General features: G+C 37.2%; 1 protein-coding gene across 3 annotated transcripts in view; it reads left to right on the plus strand.

Annotated features, from left to right (window-relative positions):
- The first annotated feature begins 6,181 nt into the window (after positions 1-6,181).
- The window catches only part of ATR (ATR serine/threonine kinase), a 93,429-nt gene continuing 74,800 nt past the window's right edge, over positions 6,182-24,810 (plus strand). The window contains exons 1-10 of one of the 3 annotated variants that reach the window (XR_004625986.1): positions 6,182-6,407; positions 14,007-14,098; positions 15,205-15,354; positions 17,200-18,077; positions 19,065-19,243; positions 19,737-19,928; positions 21,355-21,545; positions 22,042-22,194; positions 22,777-22,969; positions 23,202-23,464. Coding sequence is in view for 2 of the 3 variants with exons in the window: in XM_002916862.4 (XP_002916908.1) it covers positions 6,349-6,407; positions 14,007-14,098; positions 15,205-15,354; positions 17,200-18,077; positions 19,065-19,243; positions 19,737-19,928; positions 21,355-21,545; positions 22,042-22,194; positions 22,777-22,969; positions 23,202-23,464 (2,350 nt within the window). In the remaining variant the exon portion in view is untranslated. Of the gene's footprint in view, positions 6,408-14,006; positions 14,099-15,204; positions 15,355-17,199; positions 18,078-19,064; positions 19,260-19,736; positions 19,929-21,354; positions 21,546-22,041; positions 22,195-22,776; positions 22,970-23,201; positions 23,465-24,810 lie in introns of those variants that run through there. The other 2 variants (XM_002916862.4, XM_034661880.1) reach the window with 2 other exon arrangements.

The following is a 24,810-nucleotide window of genomic DNA, read 5'->3' on the forward strand; positions in this document are numbered from 1 at the left end:
AGCCCAACACGGGGCTCTATCCTAGGACCTGGAGATCACGACCTGAGCCTAAGGCAGATGCTTGACCATCTGAGCCACCCAGGTGCCCCTAGAATGACTATTACCAAACAGATGAGAGATAACAAATACTGGCATGGATATGGAGAAAAAGGAAGCCTTGTACACTGTTGATGGGATTATAAATTGGTACAGATACTATGGAAAAGACTATGAAGGATCCTCAAAAGATTAAAAATAGAGCTACCATATGATCAGCAATTCCACTTCCGGGAATACATCCTAAGGTAATGAAAACACTAACTTGGAAAGATATCTGCACTCCTATGTTCATAGCAGCATTATTTATAATAGACAAGATATAGAAACAACCTAAGTATCCATAGAGGTATGAATGAATAAAGAAATTGTGACATATATATATGACATATATATAATGGAATATTATTTAGCCACAAAAAGAGGCATTATGCTAAGTGAAATAAGCAGGACAGAGAAAGATAAATACCACATGATCTCACTTATATGTGGAATTTAAAACAAACAAACAAAATTCTACTAAATTCATAGAAAAAGAGGTCAGATTTGTGGTTATCAGAGGTAGGAGGTAGTAGGAGGGGAATTGGAGCAATGTGGCCAAAAAGTACAAACTTCCAGTTACAGGATAAATAAGTAATAGGGATATAATGTACAACGTGATCACTATAGCTAATACTGCTGTATGGTGCATAGGAAAGTTAAGACAGTAAATTCTAAGAGTTCTCATTACAGGAAGAAAATCTTTTTTATTTTTTTATTCTTCTTTCTTTTCTTTTTATTGTCTCTATATGAGAAGATGGATGTTAGTTGAACCTATTATGATAACCATTTTTTAATATATATCATTGAAACCATCATGCTGTATGTCTTACCCTTACACAGTAACATGCCAGTTATTTCTCAATAAAACTAGGAAAAATGAAAATTATTAAAAATTATTTAAAATGCAAATTTTCGAGCACCATGTACCAAGGAGGTATATATTGAAATCCATTTCAGTTGACAAAGGAAATTGAAATTGTTTATATTTTTATCTCATTTCCTTAAGATTTCTATTTCAGGGACACCTGGGTGGCTCAGTTGGTGAAAACGTCTGCCTTTGGCTCAGGTCAGGATCCCAGGGTTCTGGGATCAAGTCCTGCATCAGGCTCCTTGCCCAGAGAGGAGCCTGCTTCTCCCTCTGCCTGCCACTTCCTCTGCTTGTGTGTGCTCTCTCTCTGACAAATAAATAAATAAAATCTTTTTTAAAAAAGATTTCTATTTTAGTGTACATTTTATGATGTGAATTACACAGTAAAATACTGACAAAATACCATAAATGTAGTAAAAAAAAAAAATCCAATGCATTATGATGGAACTTGCAGAGCTAGGCATCCAGGAGTTTGGGCATCTGAGAACTGAGAAATCCATTTTCCTCTTATTTGGGTTGTGGTGCCACCTGGTGGTCATTTCCCCCCTAGTTTAATCATCAATGGGGACAATTCCATACACATACAAGCTGAAACCTCCAAGGCATTGGCTGGTGACCCCTTATCAACTTGAATGGGACACTGGGCTTAGGAAATACCAAGGTCTCACAGCCCCAGGACCCACCTACCTCAGCTTCTCTGCTTCCTGCCTCAATCTCTCCCCCAACATTCCACTCCCCCAATGATAAAAGGGGAGTGAGAGGAATACAGTCACCAATCAACAGTTGTATTTTCTCCAAATTTATATTATCATGAGTTTAATATATACTACAACATAGTGCTAAATATATGTGGTTAATAAATATGCACATATTAGGACACATATATTTTAAAAATTACAATGATACTGTTGAACAATTAAAAAAAAGTTGGGAAGGTCCAGTGTAGAGAATAGATTGGAAGGAAGAGCCTAAAGGAAGAGAGGTGAACTAGAATGCTGTGGGAATAATTGTGATGGTCTGAAACTAGCGTGGTGGTAATGGGATTTGGGGAGTAGATTGATTTGATTCAGAGGCAGAATTGAATCCTTATCTTTAAGGGATATAAACTGAAGTATTTATAGGTAAACTGATTTGATGTTGGAGATTTTCTTTAAAATAATCCAATTAGGGAGAGGGGAAATGGGAAGGGTGGTTAGAGATGAAATAAAGACTGGCCATATGCAACAAATGTTGAAGTTGGGTGATAGGCACAAGGTGATTCCTTATTCTAGTCCCTTTTTTTTTGTATATATTTGAAACTTTCCATAATAAAAAGTTAAACAAAAATAAAGTATCCAGGAAAAATTCAAAATAAAAAATTCAGTAAAGTTAGACATGTGGAAACATAAAGCTCAGAGAGAAATCTGGGCAGAAGCAAAGAATCTGGGAATAATAAGCAGGTGGAAAGTTTACTGAAGTCTGAAGAGTGAATGAAGTCACCTAGGAATAAAAAAGAGAGAGAGAGAGAAAGGAAGCTAATTTGGAATCGTAAGGAATAACAGCAGTTAAGAGAATGGCAAATAAGTGTTGCTACCAAGAGAGTAACATAGGCCAAAGGAAGAAAATATCCTAAGATAGAGGCATTAATCTATGCTGTTAAACGCTGCTGAGTGGTCATGAAAGGAAAGGGCTGATCAACATCTTCTGAATTTAGCCCTACATATGAAAGTCATTGATGACTTTGGTGAGAAGCACTTAAGAGGGGGCGGGTAGGGCAGAGAGAATAGTTTATGTAGGTTTGGGACTTGAGAGGGAGGGGAGGAAATAGAATCAACCTGTATGAAAAACTCAAAAAAGGTTGGTGGGGGAGAGAAATATATCGGTACCTTGAGGGAGGATGTCTGCTTGGAATGACAATTGCTCATTTATTGATATACTAAAGTTTGATTTCTTGAAGTAATCAGCTACCCTCCTTTGTTCTGTCCTGCACCCTCCTGCCAGATTTTCCAGTGCCTCTTCAGTGCTTACTGAGGTTTTTACAAGTATCTCAATCGGAGTACTCTAAATGTTCCCTAATATTAGCTGAACTGCACCACCAGTCTCTCCCTCCATATGCTTTTTGTTCATACTGCTGCCTCTAATTAGAAAATATTCCTCTTCTCCAATCTTGGTTTCTTCATATCCTGCCCTTCCTTCACGTCCCATCTCAGAGTGGTGCCACATTCTCCTTGAGCCCCTACCTGCTCCACCTCCTCTCCACAGAGCGTACTTGATCTCTTCCTCTGCTATTTTCCCAGTGCATGTTGTTTATATTTCTCAATGCATTCATCAGATTCTGCTTTGCTTTTCATATTCTGAATTCTTTTTTTTTTTTTAAAGATTTTATTTATTTGACAGAGATAGAGACAGCCAGCGAGAGAGGGAACACAAGCAGGGGGAAGTGGGAGAGGAAGAAGCAGGATCATAGCAGAGGAGCCTGATGTGGGGCGATCCCATAACACCGGGATCACGCCCTGAGCTGAAGGCAGACGCTTAACCGCTATGCCACCCAGGCGCCCCCCATATTCTGAATTCTTATGATGTCCTTCTACACCCACAGTTTGTACACTAGTCGAGACACTTCATCGTCCTCATCTTTGTGTCATAGAAGTACCTAACAACAATAAAAAGAAGTACCTAACAAAATATCTTGCATAAAAGTAACTTTTTGAATTAAATTGGATTTCCAAAGCTCTACTGTTTCCAATGTATACTGCCTTTCAGAATTCTAATGCTATTCAGTTGCTGCCTTCCATATAACATTGTAATTTTTATAATCTTCTTCATATCATCTAAAAATAATACTTAATATTTGTTACTTTTTAGTTGATAAAATTTTTCATATGTGTCATCTAATCGAAACTTTAAAAAAGTATATTTAGGGGCACCTGGGTGGCATAGTCAATTGGGCATGGGACTCAGATTTGGCTCAGGTCATGATCTCAGGGTGGTGAGATCAAGCCCAGCATGGGACTCCACATTGAGTGCGGAGTCTGCTTGGGATTCTCTCTCTCCCTTTCATTCTGCCCACCCCCGCCCCTGCACACTCTCTCTCTCTAAAATAAATAAATCTTTTAAAAGTCTATTCTTTAAAACATTTTGGGATATCATATCCATACAGATACAAAGTCATATAACATTCACCCAAATATAACAAAAGTTACATTTGTCATGATCAATTCAGATCCTATTAAAAGAAAACCCTCACAGATGTGTTGAAACCTCATCATTTCATTCCCCTCTCTCTTTCTCCAGGGGTGTACGACTCTCCTAGAGCCGACATATATCCTTCCCAGCCATGTTTTTACATTTTTATTATGTATGTGTGTATACAAAACTCACATGAAAACTTAGTTTGTGGTTTTAAAATGATACGTGATACAATATTATGCATCCCTTTGCAATTTGCTTTTTACTAATCATTTTCAAGATCCATCTTTGTTGGCATGTATTGTATACTTTACTTATTTTAACTAAGAAATGGGTCCACTATGTGATTCTATTACCTGTTATTAAATTTTTATCATAATCTTGTGGACTAGATATTACCGATCCCATTGGTAGATGAAAAAACAAAACTGCAGAGAGGTTAAATAATTTTACTGAGGTCATATAATTTCTAGCAGGTGGAATGAGAACTTGTGCAGGGCCTCTAACGCCTAATCCCATGTTCTTTTTGCTATAGCATCCAACTATTTAACAAATATTTAGTGAACACTGTGCCAGGCACTGTTTTAGGTGCTGGGGATCTAAGCAGTGAATAAATCAGATAAGATACTGCTCCCAGGAGCTAATACTCCTAATTGGAGGACACAGTCAATAATAGTATGTAATATACAATTCGGTTCCAAGTGCTATGAGGAAAAATAAAGCAGGATGGAGAGGGAAAGAGAGCGAGTGTAAGCGTGCTATTCTACGTGAGGTTCTCTGGTGACATTTTAGCAACCATCTTAAAAGGAGTTCAATGATAGGAGCGCTCAAGATTTTGGCAGAAGGTAAAGCAAATGCAAAATCCCTAAGGCAGGAGCATATTTGGCTGTCATTCCACTACTGATTTATTTTTACTTTTTATTTTAAAGATTTTTATTCATTTGAGAGAGAGAGAGAGAGCACAAACAGGCAGTGGGTGTGGAGGGGCTGAGGGAGAAGCAGACTCCCCACACAGCAGGGAGCCCCAGCAGGGTTCTATCCCAGGACCCCGGGATCATGACCAGAGCCAAAGGCAGACTCTTAACCAACTGAGCCACCCAGGCGCCCCTTGATATTTTTTAGGTACTATATCAGTAATTATCCTCATGTACCTTGGAACAAATGTAATCACACTGCACGGTTTGGCCTGATTAAATGCATAATTTTGACATGTTAACAGTCTCTTATGATGGCCGCTTTTCAAATAAACAAACTGGGTTGGGCTAGAAAATGTCTACAGCCAAAATCCGTTGATTTACATTAAAAATTAAATCGTGGGTAGAAGATGCCCATAAAGGTGACATAAACATACACAGTACTGACGCTGATTTGACGAGACACACACAAAAAGTTCAAACCCCTTTTTTATTTTTTTAAAAAAGATTTTATTTATTTATTTGACAGAGAGAGACAGCCAGCGAAAGAGGGAACAGAAGCAGGGAGAGTGGGAGAGGAAGAAGCAGGCTCCCAGAGTAGGAGCCTGATGTGGGGCTCGATCCCAGAACGCTGGGATCACGCCCTGAGCCGAAGGCAGACGCTTAACGACCGCGCCCCCAAGGCGCCCCCAAACCCTTTTTTTAAATATAAAGATTGGGAATATCTTCGAGAAAGCCTCACTTCAAGTGGAAAAAAACCCTGCTGAAACAGGAAAGACAGGGAGGAGCCTCGTATCTCTCAGAAAGGATGCCGGAAAAATGGTAGGAACCTGAGGGCGTTCCGCCATGGGGAGACCTGGGATCTAGTCGTGCCCTTTACTCGCCGAATTGTCTCAGTTCTCACTTTGGTGATGCGAGGGAGGCAGGGCTGATGCCCATCAAACCTGTTTCTTCTCCAAAACGTAGGATCTTGCCTTGCTGAGCCTCCCAAGCTGGGAGCAGCAAACGGTGCGGACTAAAAACCAAAACTCGCCGCGAATCACACCCAGCCCGGGTTCCGCCCTAAGCCGGATCCGCAGTGGGAAACTTGACGGGCCCGCGCTCCGCCTGCTTGCCCCACCCCTTTTCGGCCTCCCGGCCTCCCCCGGGTCCTACGCGGAAAAAGAATAGGGCCTAACAGAGAAGGACCAGCGGCGGCTTCCGGGAGGAGTTTTGAGCCTGGCGAGGCACCGTCGGGCGCCGTGCCTTCCCACCAGAGGTAGCCGTGGAGACGCCGGGAGTCCGCGTCGGCGCCGTTGATGAGTGCCGCGCGGCCTCAGCATGGGCGACCACGGCCTGGAGCTGGCGTCTATGATCCCCGCTCTGCGGGAGTTGGGCAGGTAGGGCCAGGCCCGGCATCTCCCGGTCCCGCGTCCTCCTCCGCCCGGCCAGGCCGGCGTCTCACGTGCTCTCCCTACCCAGCCGCGCGCGTGCCGCGTCGGAAACCCTCAACCCCGGCTTTTGTGGATGTGTTTCGCGAGATGGTTAAAAATTTGCGAGGCGTCGCCACAGACTTTTGGGAAGCCGGTCTAGGGAACGAGAGGCGTTCGCTGACCGCATTTTACCTGAGCGGCGCCCGGGAGCTCGTCCCTAACCCGGGTCTTGTCCCCTGCAGCTAGAGGGAACTGCCCCTTCTGATCACTTTCTACACTCATTTGCTTCCCGGAAACCTCTTTCCTTAGATGACGGACTTGACCCATGAACTTTCCCCCGTTTCTATTCTTTGTGATCGCTCGGGGAGGAATTGGGTTTTTAGCTTTACGTTTTGACCCAAACTGCCTCTTTTAGAAGAAAAATCCCTCGTTCTCAGTTTGTGTAAGGAACGCCAATTGCAAGAAAAGGCAGTTGATTTCTCCAAAATGAAACCATAGGCCGTTCTGAAGATAGGAATAATTGCTTCCCAATTTTTTAAGGTGCTTGAAAACTTAGCACACAAAGTCAGAACTGACATAAAGTCCGTGGGATGTTTAATTCCTTCCTTTTTGCAGTGCAGTTGTGTTCATCTCCACTTGTTGCCCATACAAGACTATTTAGCCTTCCTCAGTCATAAATAAGAGGATACATGAAGGAACCACACTTGTCTTAATTGAATCATTCTGTTTTTGTGTTTTTTTCAGTTTGCATGAGTGTTGCAAGCATATTTTGTGTTAACATTTTATAAAATAACATGAATACAGGTGCTCATTTTAGGAAATTAATGTACAGATTTCATCTTTCAGGCTCAATGTGAAGCTCAATATTTTTTTCACATCTTGTTTTAATGTAGAATGAACTAATTAGTACTTTTCTTCCTCTTTTTTTCCTTCCTTTATGAGACTTGTTAGTAAAAATAATAGTATCTTGGGTTTATTTATAGTCTCTTACATCACCAGAGCTTATGTTACCTTTCATTTCATTTAATTATGGCTGTTCTAAGAGAAAGAATAGAAAAGGTGACCCATAGGGAATTGTGTAATAATAGTTTTTAACTGTAATGAGTTTCTCATTGAAACAGCTTCATTCAAGCCTATTGTCTGATAGTATCTCCATGATGTAGAATGGAGTACATTTTATCACTATTCAGTAAGAAACTGAGTCACAGAAATTGAAGAACCAAAGTCAGAAGTGTTAGCAGTTATCAGAGCTGGGTTTCAGATTCAAGGCATCAAGGTCTTTTCGCCCCCCCCCTTTTTCATTAATTGACTGGCAATTCGATTTTTGAAAAAAATGAGATGTTAACTGTTCTAATGTGTGGGCTCTTCTGTCTCAGTGATAAATTTTGCTTCTGTTTTTTGCTATTAGCACTCTTTTCTCTGCATAGTCTTTCAGGGTGATCCCATCTACTCCTGCCTTCAACTACCATCTATTTGATGATACGTTCCTCCAAACCACATCCATTTTCTATAGAATATTTATACAACTGTATACTGGCAGTTTTAGCTGGGTGTCCCATATGCTATTAAGACTCTACATAGCTGGACACCTGGGTGGCTCATTTGGTTAAGTGTCTGGCTCTTGTTTTCAGCTCAGTTCATGATCTCAGGGTCGTGAGATTTAGCCCTTTGACGGGCTCCCCACTCAGCGGGGAGTCTGCTTGATATTCTTTCTCCCTCTCCCCCAAAACTTGGGTGCTGTCTCTGTCTCAAAAAAAAAAAAAAAAAAAAAAGGCTAAACATAGCCAGTACAACTTCTCCACATATCCCATCCTCCCCTACTTTTTTTTTCTCTCCCATTCGCTGAGGTAGGGATATCTCTTGATTACCCATGTGCTTTTGGTACATCCTTTGTCCTCTTTTCATCTTTACTCTCTTCCTAAATAACTTCAACTAGTCCCATGGCTTTAAATATCATCTGTATGCTGACAACTCCCAAATTTATATCTCTACCCAGAGATATTATTAGGTTGCTTATTGTTGAACATCTCTATATCTGAAATGAAAATTAATCCAAAACAACTCTTAATTTACTGTCTTTAAACTTGCTCCTTCCCAGGTTATTGTAAATGTACCAACCAAAAGCCTAGGGGTTATTCTTGATTCTTTCTGTTATCCCTTAATAATCTTTCAGCAAGTCCTGACAACCCTACCTTTAAAATATACTTCTCACCGTCTCCACTGCTATTCTCATAATTTCTTATCTAGATTATTACTGTAATCTCTCAGCTCATCTCTCCATTTCCGTTTTACCCACTTATAATGGATTTTTCATTCAGCAACCAAAGTGATTTTAACAACCATAAATTATATTGTAGATTATGTAGCATTACTCCTCTGATTAAAACCTCCTGTTAGTTTTTCAGCACACTTGGGATAAAATCCAGCTTCTCCCTAGAACTCTAAGGTCTTGCATAATTTCACCTTTGCCAGCCTCTGACTTCAGCCTCTGACTTCAGGGCCACATATCCTTTCCTTACTCTGCTCCAGTGACGTTGGCCTTATTTTTCACATGCACCAAGGTCATTCCTGCCTTCAGTGCTTTGCACCTTGTTGTTTCTTCTCACTGAACAGACTGGCTCCAGTCAGATGTCATTTCGGAGAGGCCTTCTCTGACCTTCCTGTTTAATATTACTTTGTAATCACAAGATATTTTCAGATAATGATAGTCACTATTAAAATATTAAATGGGGCAATGGGAGGGAGATGAAAGTGTGGGAAGCATTCACATTAGCCCCTAGAGATTTGAATGGTGAGAAGAAGCCAGTCATGTGAAAGTGGGAGAAGTGTCTGAGATTGAATGGGAGGTTCAAAGGTCTCTAGGTGGGAATGAACCTACTTTTTTAAATACTAGGAAGAGGATGAAACATAGTCAGCAAAGAGGGGACTGTTGTGAGTTCAGGGTGGAGGAGTAGCCATGGGCCAGGTCCTTTAGTACCTTATAGGCCAGAATAAGGCTTAGATTTAAGTGCAAAGGGAAACCATTGGAATGTTTTAAACAGAAATAACATAACTGAATTCAAGTTTTAAAAACATTTACCCTTCACTCTCCTACTTAGAACCTTTCAATATCTCATTGCCTTCAGTACAAAATCCAAACTCTTTAGTTGGTTCTTCGAGCTTTGACCTTATACTTTTTCTTCAGCTTCATCTCCAGTTACTGCCTCCCTCTTCTTTAGCCATATAGAACTCCTTACAGGGGCGCCTGGGTAGCGCAGTCGTTAAGCGTCTGCCTTCGGCTCAGGGCATGATCCCGGCGTTCCGGGATCGAGTCCCACAATCAGGCTCCTGTGCTGGGAGCCTGCTTCTTCCTCTCCCACTCCCCTGCTGTGTACCCTCTCTCGCTGGCTGTCTCTCTGTCACANAAAAAAAAAATTTTAAAAAAAAAAAAAAAAAAAAAAAGAACTCCTTACAGTTTCTGGAGCAGCCTGTGTTCTTGCTCCTGAGCCTTTGCACATGCTGTTTCCTCGGCTTGGAATACTTCCTCCTTTCCCTTATTTTACCTGCCTAGACCCTTAGGGACTTCACTTTGTATCACTTCCTTCAGGGAGCCTGGACTGATAGGCTCTGCTCAGGGCTGAGTGTCCCTCTTGTGTTCTGTCTTGGCTCTATTAATACTTAGCCATGCGGTGTTAAAATTACCTGTTTACTTTTTAAATTTTTAATCTACAAAATTTTTTAGGATTGATGCATGATATCTTGGTTAACCTGGTATTTGATGCTAGCCCCAGAGGAAGTAATCAAGTATTTGCTGACGTATGCAACCTTCAGGTGATACTTAAATTTCCTCCTAAGTATACCCTCTTAGGTTAGTTCCAAGGTAGAGGTTATGTAAAAAAAAATGCTCACTCTCCCATGAGTGAGTATTCTAATAGTACATCCAATGAATGATAGTCCATTCACCTTTTTCTTTATTTATTTTAGTTTTTAGGGTTTTTTTAATAATTTTTATTTTGTTATATTAGTCACCCCATATAGTACATCCCCAGTTTTTGATGCAATGTTCCATGATTCATTATTTGCGTATAGCACCCAGTGCACCGTGTAATATGTGCCCTCCTTAATACCCATCACCGGCCTATCCCAGCCCCCCACCCTCCTCCCCTCTGAAGCCCTCAGTTTGTTTCCCAGAGTCCACAGTCTCTCAATTCACCTTTTTAAAAAACTGATAAAAATGGGGTGCCTGACTGGCTAAGTCGATAGAGTGTGTGACTTGATTTTGGGGTTGTGAGTTCAAGCCCTACATTGGATGGGGAGCCTACTTGAAAAAAAATTTTTTTAATAAAAATGACACAAGTTGATTTGTGCCAAAAATGTTGATAAAAATGACAAAAATTGTCTTCATAGAAAATTAAACTTTGTAGAAAACTCAACACCATCCACCGTCCTGATTCCTCTCCCAGCACACTTCCTCATTTCACATTTCTAAATACTTGCCACATTACACTTGGTTTATAAAGACAAACTGTCTTGACTTTGTCTAAAACAACTGATGTTACCTTATAATTTTAGACTTTTAAAATTTTTTGTTATATTTAAATCTGTGATGTTTTATAATATGGTAGCCACTAGCCAAATGTATGGCTTATCTAACTTGAGATGTTCTGTAAATGTAAGATATACATTGGGTTTCAAAGTGAGTATCAAAAAAAAAAAAGGTAGAACAGTCCCTTTAATAATTTTAATATCGATTACATGTTCACATAATATTTTGGATATATTGTTATGATGAAAATTGCTGTTTCTTTCTATTCTTAATGTGGCTACTTTGAAAAATTTGAATCAAACATGTGACTTGCATTATTTCTATGGGCCAGGGCTGCTTTTAATAATAAGATAGATAGCACCAAGTTTTTTACACTTTCATGTACAAATATAACTACTTGGTTTTTGATTCTGTATACCTAGGGTTTATATTACTTGTCAGTATTTGTTAATTTCAGTAACTTAGTAGTTCCAGCTTGAGAAGTAAGTTCCAGCTTGAGATGGTGGTGATGGTGTAGAATAATGTGAGTATACTAAATGCCATGGAACTGTGCTCTTAAAATGGTTTAAATAAATTTTATGTTAAGTATATTTTACCATTATAAAAAATATATTCAAAGAACATTTTAGCAAACAAATTTAATTTGATCCTGTCTGGAGCTCCCTCCTTGAAATTCTAACCTGGTTTCTAGAACATGCCTCTTAAGGTTTTTCTTTTTGTTTTTCTGGCTGTTTTTCCTTTCTCCTTCATGGCCCCTTTAACTTTAACTTAGGGTTCTCTCTTTGGCTTCCTTATTACTTCTTAATTTTCAAGGCTTCCACTACCACTAGCTATAGTAGTGGTAGATTATATAATTTCCACGAATGTCAGCCTCATATGCAAATTAGGGCTTAATATCCCTATCATACTGCTTGTGAAATATGTAATAATGCAGAAAATGTTTAGCCTTGTTGAATAGATATTGTTATATAATGATGATTTAATCTATATCTCTAGGCTAGATATTTCTTGAGGACTAGAGCTTTAAAAAAAATTTTTTTTTCTGTAAACTCTATGCCCAATGTGGGGCTTGAATTTACCACCTAGAGATCAAGCCTCACATGCTCTACTGACTGAGCCAGCCAGCCACCCCTTGAGGACTAGAACTTTAATTCCAGCAGTCTTTTGTACATCTTACTTAGTTGTTCCCTTGAGACCTTAAATTCACTATTTCTTTTTTTTTTTTTTAAGATTTTATTTATTTATCTGACAGAGAGTGAGGCAGGGAGAGAGGGAACACAAGCATGGGAAGTGGGAGAGGGAGAAGCAGGCTTCCCGCTGAGCGGGGAGCCTGACGCGGGGCTCAATCCCAGAACGCCAGGATCATGACCTGAGCCTCCCAGGTGCCCCTAAATTCACTATTTCTAAAACTGGTTTTGTTTTTCTTCCGAGACCTGTGCTTCCTCCTATGTTAACTTTTTTGATGAATGGCTTCACAATCTACCCTGGATAGAGAGGTCTAGGTTGACTTATCAGTCTCCTCCACTAACTTGTCTTTCACGTCCCCCAGCAGTTGTTTCTGGTATTTAGTGTGGCATTTTACAGGTGTTCAATAAATGGTTGTTGTTTATATGAATGACTGTATAATTCCTCATCCTGAGTGGTAGAATACAGACTTTCTACTATATTCTTTTTTTTTTTTTTAAGATTTTATTTCTTTGACAGAGAGAGACCCAGCGAGAGAGGGAACACAAGCAGGGGGAGTGGGAGAGGGAGAAGCAGGCTTCCTGCTGAGCAGGGAACCCAATGCAGGGCTCGATCCTAGGACCCTGGGATCATGACCTGAGCCAAAGGCAGACGCTTAACGACTGAGCCACCCAGCCGCCCCTCTACTATATTCTTACATTCAGTTCTGTGCTGGTTTATACCAAATCATGGAGCTTAGTTAAGTTCAATTCATTTAGGATTCTAAGATACAGTTGCTCTGCTTAATTATTGTATCTTCTCTATAATATTTATTTTTCTTGATTGGCCCTAATACTCAATATATGTAATTTTCCCTAATATTTTATTGAATTTTCACTGTGGAAAATTTCAAACATCCAAAAGAAGGGAAAATGGTATTTCAGTTGCCCATTTAACCCAATAATTATCAATTCATGGCCCTCTTCCTCTCAACTAAGATTACTTTGAAGCAAATTCGAGACATCATTTCATCTGTAAATATCAATGTTTATCTGTAAAGGGTAAAGACTTTTTAAACATTCCATAATGCCATTATCACACTTAAGAATGATTTCTTAATAACATCAAATATCTAGCCTGTGTTTAAATTTTCCCAGTTGTCATATACAGTTTGCTAATAGTTTTATTTTTGTTTTTCGGGTTTTTTTTTTAGTATTTATAAAATCAGAATCCATAGTAGGATCATAGATTGTAATTGATTGATATGGCTCGTAAGTCTTTGTTATAGGTTTCTCCTCTTTATTTTTCCCCTTGGAATTCATTTGTTGAAGAAACTATGTTCTGTAGATCAGTACTGCTCTATATGAATAAAATGCAAGCCACATGTATAATTAAGAATGTCCTAGTAGCCATATGACAAAAAGTAAAAAGAAAATAGGTAAAAGTAATTTTTAATAATATATTTCATGTAACTCAGTATATCTAGATACTATCATTTCTATTTGTAATTAGTATAAAGTTATTAATGAGATATACGTTTTCTGGTACCAGATATTCAAAATTCAATGTATATTTTGTACTTAAAGGACATCTCAATTTGGACAAACCATGATTCAAGAGCTCGATAGCTACATAAATAATGGCTGCTATATTGGGCAGGGCAGGTCTAGATTTTGCATATTGGATGCCTCTGGTGTCATTTAGCATGTTTTTTCCCTTCTAAATCAGTAAAATGTATTTAGATTTTTCTTTCACTTTTAAATGGAAGGATACAATGAATGTCAACGTTAAGACTAAACACAGTTGATAAATTCAAATATAGATAATTTTTTAGAAATGTCTCTTTAAGGCTAAAAAACTTTTTATTTGTATTTTAGTGCCAGTCCAGAGGAATATAATACAGTTGTACAGAAGCCAAGACAAATTTTATGTCAGTTTATTGACCGAATACTTACAGATGTCAATGTTGGTAAGAAACAGTTTTTTCTTATATAAATTTTATGAGTTAAATTGTTTTCTTTTCCATATGTACAACATTATGCTAACATTTTTCTTCATGTAGTTTTAAATGTAGAGTTAGTATTTATGATAGTTACTATTTTCAAGCAACTTATTTACAATATTAACTTATTACATAATGTGATTTAGGCATTTAAAGTAATTCTGTTTTCCTGCTGGTTACGTAGATTTTCTGGTGCTTGCTATGGCGTTTTTCTTTGATATAAGATATTATAATAGATAAAAAGTAGTTGCCCATTTCCAATGATGTGGAACCTGTTTTAGCTACGTCTTAAAACTAGTGGTTGAGAAACAAATGCCATTTATAAGAGTTGGTGACTTTGTGGAAAGTAATAAGATCTTGTGAATTGTTGAAGCAACTGTTTCCTTATTTGTGGCAATCTAAAAGACAAATATTACCAACTTGGCAAATGGTGTCACATTTGTCATATCTGTTAAAATTACATGGAAGGAGTAATACAGAGTAGCATTTGGCTCATAGTATATAAACTTACTTCCAAATTCGGCACAGATATTATTTACAATAATAATTTAGCCTTTCTTTTTCCAATCTATAAAATTACGAGTTGCTGAAAAATAACAAAGGACTACTGAATACTTGCAAGATATGTTTTGTTATGGTACTTTCCCTGTTTAGACCACTTGCCCTTCGCCTTTCTGACCAAATTCTCATCATCTAGGAGTAAATTCATCAGCATCTTCGCAGACACTTGTTTCCTCTCTTGTGGATTAGTGCAGTTAACACACCGTATTAAAATTATTAGTTTGTCTGATTCCCTCACCTAATCAGGTGAAGTTTTTTTCCCATTCAGATTTTAGTATAGTGCCAGACATATTGTAGGCCCTTAATCTATATTTGGTGAATGGGTGTATAATAGATGAATGTGCATGATTATTAAACATTTAAAATTAGAAAGGATTGTAGAGTTTAGTCCCATCAATTTATCATGAATACTGTACTAGACACAGTTCTGGTCACCAAAGTCTGGTTTTTTAACAAAAGGACTGCCATCTAATTTGTCATGACTCTTAAAAATGAATCTTTTATTATTTTAGTTGCTCTAGAACTTGTAAAGAAAACTGACTCTCAGCCAACCTCTGTGATGTTGCTTGATTTCATCCAACATATAATGAAGTCCTCCCCACTTATGTTTGTAAATGTGAATGGAAGCCAAGGGCAAAATGAGGCCAAAGGCAGTTGTATTGGTAAGTCCTGCTATTTGTGCATTCATTTGCAATTGGTTTTATGAAATCTACCCTCTTCTGCTCTTCTCAAATATAACATAGATTTTATACATATTTTGGTAAATTTTGCTTTGAATTTAAGGGAGCAAAATGGTAGTGGTTAGTTTTGTTTTATGCATCTTTATTTTCTTTTGTTATGAAGCAGGTACCCAGGATGGAATAGAAATAGTCAAATTTGTTTATCTGCCATTGAACATTTGAGCAGTTTTCTTTTTTCTGTTTTTGATAATCTCTTCTAGATCAGGCATTAGCAATCTGTGGCCCACAAGCTAGCTGCCTGTTTTTGTAAACAAAGTTTTATTGGAAAATCAATGCTTTTACCTATTGTATTTCCTTATTTGTAACTACTAGAAAGGCATCATTGAGTAGTTGACATGGAGGCCATATGGCCCTCACACCTAAAATATTTCCTATCTAGCCCCTTAAAAACAATTTTGCTGACTCCTAGATGTTGAAGCTTTTTTCTAGGCTTTACCCTTACTGTTCCTACTACTTTTGTCCCTTTATTAGCCTCCTTGTAGAAAGATGTAAAGCAAATATCTGGTTTTTTTCTGTACAATAGAGTATTTAAAAATTTTTTACTTGAATTTCAGTGTTCAACTTTGATAGCATGTCCTCCAAAAAGTTTTTTTGACCAGAACTCCTGACTGCCCTAGCACTGGCTTGGTTGCTCCTTCTTTATGCTCCGTTAATACAGTGTTCTGCTTTTCTTCTATCACAGTGGTTGCTAAGCTGGATTATAAATACCTATTTGTATTCTTTGCCACACTTTTTGATTTTATTTTATTTTAAGATTTTTTATTCATTTGAGAGAGAGAGAGAGAGGGAGAGCAGTAGCAGGGGAGAGGGTCAGAGGGAGAGGGAGAAGCAGACTCCTCACTGAGCAGGGAGCCCCATGCGGGCTTGATCCCAGGACTCTGGGATCATGACCTGAGCCAAAGGCAGACGCTTAACCGACTGAACAACCCAGGTGCCCCTTTGACACACTTTTTTAAGCAACAGGTCACAACCTGTTAGTAGGTTATGAAAATAAAATATAATAGACTAGAAAATATCATGATACGTTGCATGTAATAAATACTTTTCATGAAACTTTTGTTTCATATTTAAATAAAATAAATATGCATATGTAGACTGGGTCATGATATAAAATGTATTTTTTAAGTTTGAGAAACTATATTACAAGATTCACGAGGACTGTGTTTATGTGCACTTGGGACAGAGTTGGTACTCAATAACTTTGTTGAAGGAATGATAATAGTAACCATTTGCTGAACTTCAAGCACTAGGCTGAGAATTTCACATATATCATCATACTTGATCCTCATGGTAACCCTCATTATTCCCTTCTTATAGATAAAGTTACTGAGGTTCAGAGAAATGAAAAGTTCACACAGCTCGTAAGTGGAAAGCTAGGACTTTGTCCAACTCCAAAATTGGTACTAAATGTCCAACTCCAAAATTGGTACTAAATTATCATATTTCCATTGTGTAGGGAATGTTCTAGACTGTTAGTGTTATACTTTAAAAATGAATCAGGACGCCTGGGTGGCTCAGTCACTTAAGCATCTGCATTCAGCTCAGGTCATGATCCCAGGGTCCTGGGATCGAGTACTGCATCAGGCTCCTTGCTCAGTGGGAGCCTGCTTCTCCCTCTGCCCCTCCTCCTGCTTTTGCTCTCTCTCTCTGACAAATAAATAAATAAAATCTTTAAAAAATTAAAATAAAAATGCATCATCAAGGATTTATCAAAGTAATTAGCATTTCTAATATACTTATTTAATATCTTTTTTGTTTATTTCAAAGAATTCAGTAATTGGATCATAACAAGACTTCTGCGGATTGCAGCAACTCCATCCTGTCATATGTTACACAAGAAAATCTGTGAAGTTGTCTGCTCATTGTTATTTCTTTTTAAAAGCAAGAGCCCTGCAATTTTTGGAGTACTGACAAAGGAATTACTACATCTTTTTGAAGATGTGATTTACCTCCACAGAAAAAATGCAATGGGACACTTTGTGGAATGGCCAGTGGTAGTTAGCCGATTTTTAAGTCAATTAGATGAACATGTGGGATATTTACAACCAGCTCCTTTGCAATTCACGAACATGCAAAATTTAGAATTTATTGAAGTCACTTTATTAACAGTTCTTATTCGTATTGTTGCAATTGTGTTTTTTAGAAGGCAAGAACTCTTTCTTTGGCAGATAGGTTGTGTTCTGCTAGAGTATGGTAGTCCAAAAGTTAAATCCTTAGCAATTAGCCTTTTAACTGAACTCTTTGAGCTTGGAGGATTACCAGCACAACCAGCCAGCACTTTCTTCAGCTCATTTTTAGGATTATTAAAACATCTTGTAGAAATGGATGCTGACCAGTTGAAACTCTATGAAGAACCATTATCAAAGCTGATAAGAACACTGTTCCCCTTTGCAGCAGAAGCTTATAGAAATATTGAACCTGTCTATTTAAATATGCTGCTAGAAAAACTCTGTGTCATGTTTGAAGATGGTGTGCTTATGCGGCTTAAGTCTGATTTGCTAAAAGCAGCTTTGTGCCACTTACTGCAGTATTTCCTTAAATATGTGCCAGCTGGGTATGAATCTGCTCTACAAGTCAGGAAGGTTTATGTGAGAAACATTTGTAGAGTTCTTGTGGATGTGCTTGGATTTCAGGTAGATGCAGAGGTAAGTCATTTTTAAGGTTGCTTGATAAGTATGTATTTTGTTTATAGTGTAAGTGCATGCATAAACGTAAGATGTAATCATGAGAAAATAGACTATCTTTAATTTAAACGTATATTCAGAACGAAATAATTTTTTTCACAATCCACTTTGGCTCCTTATTATGAACTTTTACTTTGATTTGAGAAGGATTTCACTAAGTTGGTAATGAACTGCCAATGGAGTAGAATGTTATAAAGTAGAATTTGTGAAGTGTAAGCATGTTTAGTGCGTTATTAATAAAAGGGGACCAGTTATCAACTTAATTGAAAAAACTTCAAGCACTCACCTAGATTTTATCTTTGACAGGTTATATTTAATCACATTTAGAAAACCTATGGGTATATAGTACTAGTCTTGCCAAATTATGCCTTTTTTCTTATTCAGACTGTGAGAGACAGGCAGTGCAATAAAATATACAGTAATGTGAGTAAGTATTTTACCTGTAAGTCTTGCTGGATTTGTAGTATGGAAGAGGTTAGTAATTCCCTTGTAGAATTTTTCTTTGTAGCATTTTTTAAATAAAGATTTTATTTATTTATTTGAGACAGAGAGACCAACTACAAGCAGGGGGAGGGGCAGAGGGAGCCCAATGCAGGGCTCGATCCCAGGACTGTAGGATCATGACCAGAGCCGAAGGCAGATGCTTACCCAACTGAGCCACCTAGGTGCCCCACTTTGTAGCATTTTGACCGAGAGAAAAACAGATTAGAGAGAGAATTTGTCTTAAGACTTTTACGACTATAGAACCATAGTTCTAGATACAGAATCATATATGTGTCTATTTATAGATTGTGAAATTATATAGATTAATTTAGGTCTTTGTTTTACCTCATGAAACTCTGGAAATAGTTTACCCTAATAGAAAACTTATAACCTAATGAATTTTTACAGTCTTTGAATAACATATTTCCTAAGGCATAGTTTTTGAAATTATTTTTACTTTCTCAGTATTTGTTGGGCCCACTTTATGCAGCCTTAAAAATGGAAAGTATGGAAATCATTGAGGAGGTTCAATGCCAAATTCAACAGGAAAACCTGAGCAGTAATAGTGATGGGATATCAGCCAAAAGGCGTCGACTCAGCTCATCTCTAAACTCTTCCAAAAGACCACCAAAACAGACTGAGGAGTATGACCTTCATTCAGTTTGTATTTAGTCATTTAATAAAACTTTAATCACTTTTTAAAATCACTTTTAGTTAAGTGCTTCGGCTTAAATGAACAGCAGTTGTTCTTTTTAAAGGTAGTCAAAGGAGTGCTTTAAATATTTTAATACTTATAGTCCAAAGGTAGTCAAAGGAATGCTTAAAATATTTTAATACTTATAGTCCATTCTGATGTGAAAGATAACATGACTACATATGGTTACTTAAAAGATTTTTTAAGTTTTTACTTGCCTGTCAGATTAACTTCTTAATATCTAGAAAATCTCTGAAGTTATATATTCATCAGCAATTTAAAATATGTTAACAAATAAACTTAAACATGTTAACAAATAATGTGATCAAAAAATTCCCATATTTCAGTTAGCCCTGAAAGTTGTTTTAATTGAGCTAATTTTATATTAACCAAATTTATATTAAATATAAATACCTTTATATTATGGTTATAATTAATTACAGAATTAAACATGTGGATATGAGCAAGAAGAGCATATTATGGAGTGCCCTGAAACAGAAAGCTGAGTCCCTTCAGATTTTCCTTGAATATGGTAGTCTAAAGAATCCTGTTATTGCAACTTTGGAAGGAATCACTGTTGTCCTACAGCTGACTGCTCTGTGTACTGTTCATTGTTCTCATCAAAACATGGACTGGTAAAACAACTTGTATTTTTGGGGTGGGTTGTCTGTAATAAATTTGGATTTATTGCTTTAGGAGACTTCATTATTTGTTCAATTTGTGTGACCTTAGAGCACACTTTTCAGTGAATTGGAAAAGAAATTTGTTTTCTATTGAGCACCTGCTAAATGCTAGGCACTGTATTAAGTACTATACATATATTATTTAATCTTTGTAACAGTTCTGTAAGTTAAATGCTGTTATACCTACTTTACAAATTAGAGATTGAGGCTTAGAGAAGTTGAGGCTTATTGGTTCATAAATTGGTCCTATATGCACAGGGCAAGGAGAGACTGAAGAAAGAGACCATTCCAGATTGGTAGGTGGTAGGTTTTATAAGGGAACTTACTTACAAGACTTGTCTCAGGCAGCTGTGAAAGACAAATCGATCTCTCGACTCACTTTCCAGAATCTTAGAAGTTTATATGGAGGACTTAATGGGGTTAAGTCATGTATTCAGTCCAGATGGTCTCAACAACACCTTACTCTCAGGGCTGTGTCCTTGAAACAGCTCCCACTGTGGGACCAGTAGACAGAGTGTACATTCCAAAGACAAGGGAAGGGGTGAGGAGCCTCTGATGGCCTGGGTCCAGCTTGAGGGTCAACTGGTGGTCATCTCCTTCATTACTTCCTCTAACAAGACTGTTTTTGTCTGAAGCCTAAACTAACTTTCCTGGGCATACATGATTAGAAAGTAGCAGAGCACATTTTTAGATAACTCAAAAGCCAATGTTGTTTTAGTCAAACATGTAGTCAAAAGAACATTTCCCTTTGATAATAGGAGTAGGGATTTAGAACTCGTTAGAAGTGCCTTTTCAGTTTGGTATTTTTAATATAGGTTAATTATTCTATCAGAAAAAACAAGTGTGAATCTTCTCTGAAGATTTAATCTTATTTTTACTGTCAAGTTACAGACCAAAACTCTTTGTTAGTGTTTTACGTGATCATTTGTTGTTATTTTCTGACTCTTAACTAGCCAATAAAAAGTTATGAAGAGGATTTTAAAGAAAAACTATATTAATTCAGACTGCATTAAATTTGGAATTTGAGACAACTTGAAGAAATAGCTGATTAGGCTGCAATCTACTCTTCTATTTCTAAGAAAGGGTTTTTTAAGGCAGTTAATAATTATGCAGGGATATCTTGTGTCATTTTTAAGCCTGGTGATACCACATTTAATATCCTAGATTTATTTTAATTATCAAATCCTAAGAGTGACTTAGACTGACATAGAGTTTAAACTTAAAATAGTAATGGCATATTAATTAATTTACATATTTACTTTGAATTGCTTTAAACTTAGTTTTATACTCACAATTTCTTTTGGCTTACGTCAATATTAGGTTGGACTATTAACAAAATTCATTGTAATTCTGTGTCTTAAAAATGTTTCAACTGCAGCCATAATTTCAAGGACAGTCAACAGAAATATAAGAAGAAACCTTCAATAGAGGTAACTTGGATGTCTTTGGATTTTTACACAAAAGTGCTTAAGAGCTGTAGGAGTTTGTTAGAATCTGTTCAGAAGCCCGACCTGGAGGCAATTATTGATAAAGTGGTGAAAATATATGATGCTCTGATTTATATTCACGGTGAGTATAAATAAACAGTAGAACAAAATAACTTTTAAAGATCATCAGTATAGAAATAGGCTCTCTTTTGCCTACGGCCTAAATGCACAAATGTTTGGAATACCCAGCAGTTTTTTCTTGATTTTAGTTCTCATTCTATTTCAGTTCTATTTCGGTAATTTCTACGTTCCAAACTTGTCTGTGTAATATTTTGATATATTATTCTTTTTCAGCCAATAGAAATGATTTATTATAACCATTAAATTTTTTTGAGAATTTCTGAAAAATGCTATGATCCTTCTAAAAAATGCATGGATGCATATTTTTATAAAGTCACATTTAATTTCTTTGGGTTCACAGACCTCATAACATCATCTCTATATTAAGAACCTTTGTTTATTGAATGCTGTAATTCCACCTGATCTTTAGAACATTTATTTTTATTGAAAAAAAAAGATACAGGTAATTATGATTAAGGAAAAAAATATAATTAATCACCTGTTGTGTGTTTCTGTAGTGAAAACTTCTTTTGAAGATCATATTCTGGAAGATTTATGTGGAATGCTCTCACTTCCATGGATTCATTCCCATTCTGATGATGGCTCTTTAAAGTTGACCACGTTTGCCACTAATCTTTTAGGATTAAGCCAGAGGATTTCAGATAGCTACTGTAAGTGGTCACAAAATTCTTTGTGTGTGTTTTAACTCATCTCTATGTGGGACTTCTAACACGTTGCTTTTTTTTTTCAATAATTAAAAGAGGAAGTACATTTTTAACAATTCAAAAAGGAGGTTAGATTTGTAAAGAGTAACAAATTGAACAGATTGTAGGATTGGCACACTCCCCAGCTCTGTTCTGCCATATTGTTGTGTAAAGATGCCATTCCAGTTTATATTCCTCTTAGCAAAATATGAGAGTTCCTATTGTCTCACATCTTAACTTATCAGACTTCAAAATGTTTGCTGTCAAAAAAAAAAAAAAGCATTGAGGTAACTAAAAGAAATTAATTTTGCTATCTGATGGGTGTGACTTTTAGTTGCATTTCTCTGGTTATCTAGTAAGATTGTACATAGATCTTTTTCAGTGCACTTGCTTTATTTTTGAAAAAGCTTTTAATTTAATATTACAGGTATTTTAAATGTTACTTTACAACAAAGAATGAATACATACATAAAATGAATATGTGTATACATAAATTTATAAGTAAAATTAACGCTTAGAAATCTTGTTTAATAGACTTAATTTTTTCAGCACCACAGGCACAGTCACGGTGTGTGTTTCTTCTAACTTTGTTTCCGAGAAGAATATTCCTTGAATGGAGAACAGCAATTTATAGCTGGGCCCTACAGAGCTCCCATGAAGTAATCCGAGCTAGTTGTGTTAATGGATTTTTTATCTTATTGCAGCAGCAGAATTCATGTAACAGAGTTCCCAAGATTCTTATGTATGTATTAATATTTTAATTTGAATATATAACTTGATTGGAAAAGTCATACTATATGAAAATTATGTATATTGCTGGGTATATAGAGCAAATGTTGATTTTAGTTTTAGAATTTAAATTTTCTTCTTTCTAGGCTTTGTCTTACCATTATTTTTGCCCCAAATTAAGAAAGACTATTTAGACTACAAAATAAAGCGAGGTTTAGTTAGTACCTTTTCTTTTTTCTCCCCAGAGATAAAGTCAAAGATGATTCTGACACTGTCAAGAAAGAATTTGCCTCTATTCTTGGTCAGCTTATCTGTACGCTTCATGGCATGTTTTATTTGACAAGTTCTTTAACAGAACCTTTCTCTGAACATGGACATATTGACCTCTTCTGTAAAAGCCTTAAAGTCACTTCTCAACATGAATGTTCATCTTCTCAACTAAAAGCTTCTCTTTGCAAACCTTTCCTTTTCCTAATGAAAAAAAAAACACCTAGTCCAGTGAAACTTGGTGAGTGATTTGTTATGATTTATCTAATACTTTAAAACCTTTTTTTTTTAAGATATGAGAGAGAGAGAGAGAGAACACACATGAGTGGGGGAGGGGCAAAAGGGAAAGGGAGGAGGAGATTCCCTCCTAAGCAGGGAGCCAGACATGGGGCTCGATCCCAAGACCCTAGGATCATGACCTGAGCCAAAGGCATTTTTTTTTTTTTAAAGATTTTATTTATTCATTTGACAGAGATAGAGACAGCCAGCGAGAGAGGCAACACAAGCAGGGGGAGTGGGAGAGGAAGAAGCAGGCTTCCAGCGGAGGAGCCTGATGTGGGGCTCGATCCCATAACGCTGGGATCACGCCCTGAGCTGAAGGCAGATGCCTAACCACTGAGCCACCCAGGCGCCCCTGAGCCAAAGGCATTTAACCAACTGAGCCACCCAGGCGCCCTAGTTTAAAACCTTTTTAACCTCTCTTTTAAATCAGTGATAGAATTAGCTCGAAGCCTTAAAAAATTAGACATGTTTGATTCAGTAGTCATGTAATGATTACTTGTAAGTGGGATATCTGGAATTAGAATGTGTCACAGAACTAACAAGGGAAGTAATTTTTGGATTTTTAAATGCTCATTTGATGACAGCCTATTTGGGGATCCCTGGTGTTTGGTTCAGTATCATGAGGTTCAATATTTTATATCCTCTTTAGAGGTAGCAGGGACCTTCTTAGTGTGTCCCTGCCACTACCTTGGACCTTCAGAACTTCAAATAATTAGATACTTTGCCCAACTGAGGACTGTATATAAGCTCTATCTTCTTAGCCACTTTTCCAATGGTAATGATATATGAGTATGTTGAGAGCATGAGATTTACACAAATACTTGTAAGATCCATTTGTTTGGGTAATAAATCGCAACTTGTTCTCAAGTTTTCAAAATAATACATAATAGGTAGTTTCTAGGACTCCCTAAGTCTTGTAATGTGAGATTAACAGTAAGGCTAACATTGCCCTTAGTTCACAGTTCTTTGGATTAGTGAAATGTGCTTTTTTTTTTTTTTTAAGAGGGTGGAGAGGGCCAGAGGGAGGGAGAGGATCTCAGTCAGGCTCCATAGTCAGCACAGAGCCCGATGCAGGGCTTGATCTCACAACCCTGAGATCATGACCTGAGCCAAAACTGAGAGTCAGACACTTAACCTACTGAGCCACCCACGCACTCCAGATTAGTGAAATGTGCTTTTAAGTCTATCTTGGTAAAATATAATGATTTATAAAATCTAAGTGACTAGTCATTTTATAACTTAAAAAAATCTGGAATTTTAGATTCAAAGTATTTATAATTTTTATTAAGTATAAAGTAAATTTAA

This window comes from Ailuropoda melanoleuca, chromosome 6 (assembly GCF_002007445.2).
Source record: "Ailuropoda melanoleuca isolate Jingjing chromosome 6, ASM200744v2, whole genome shotgun sequence".
Classification (NCBI taxonomy): Eukaryota; Metazoa; Chordata; class Mammalia; order Carnivora; family Ursidae; genus Ailuropoda; species Ailuropoda melanoleuca.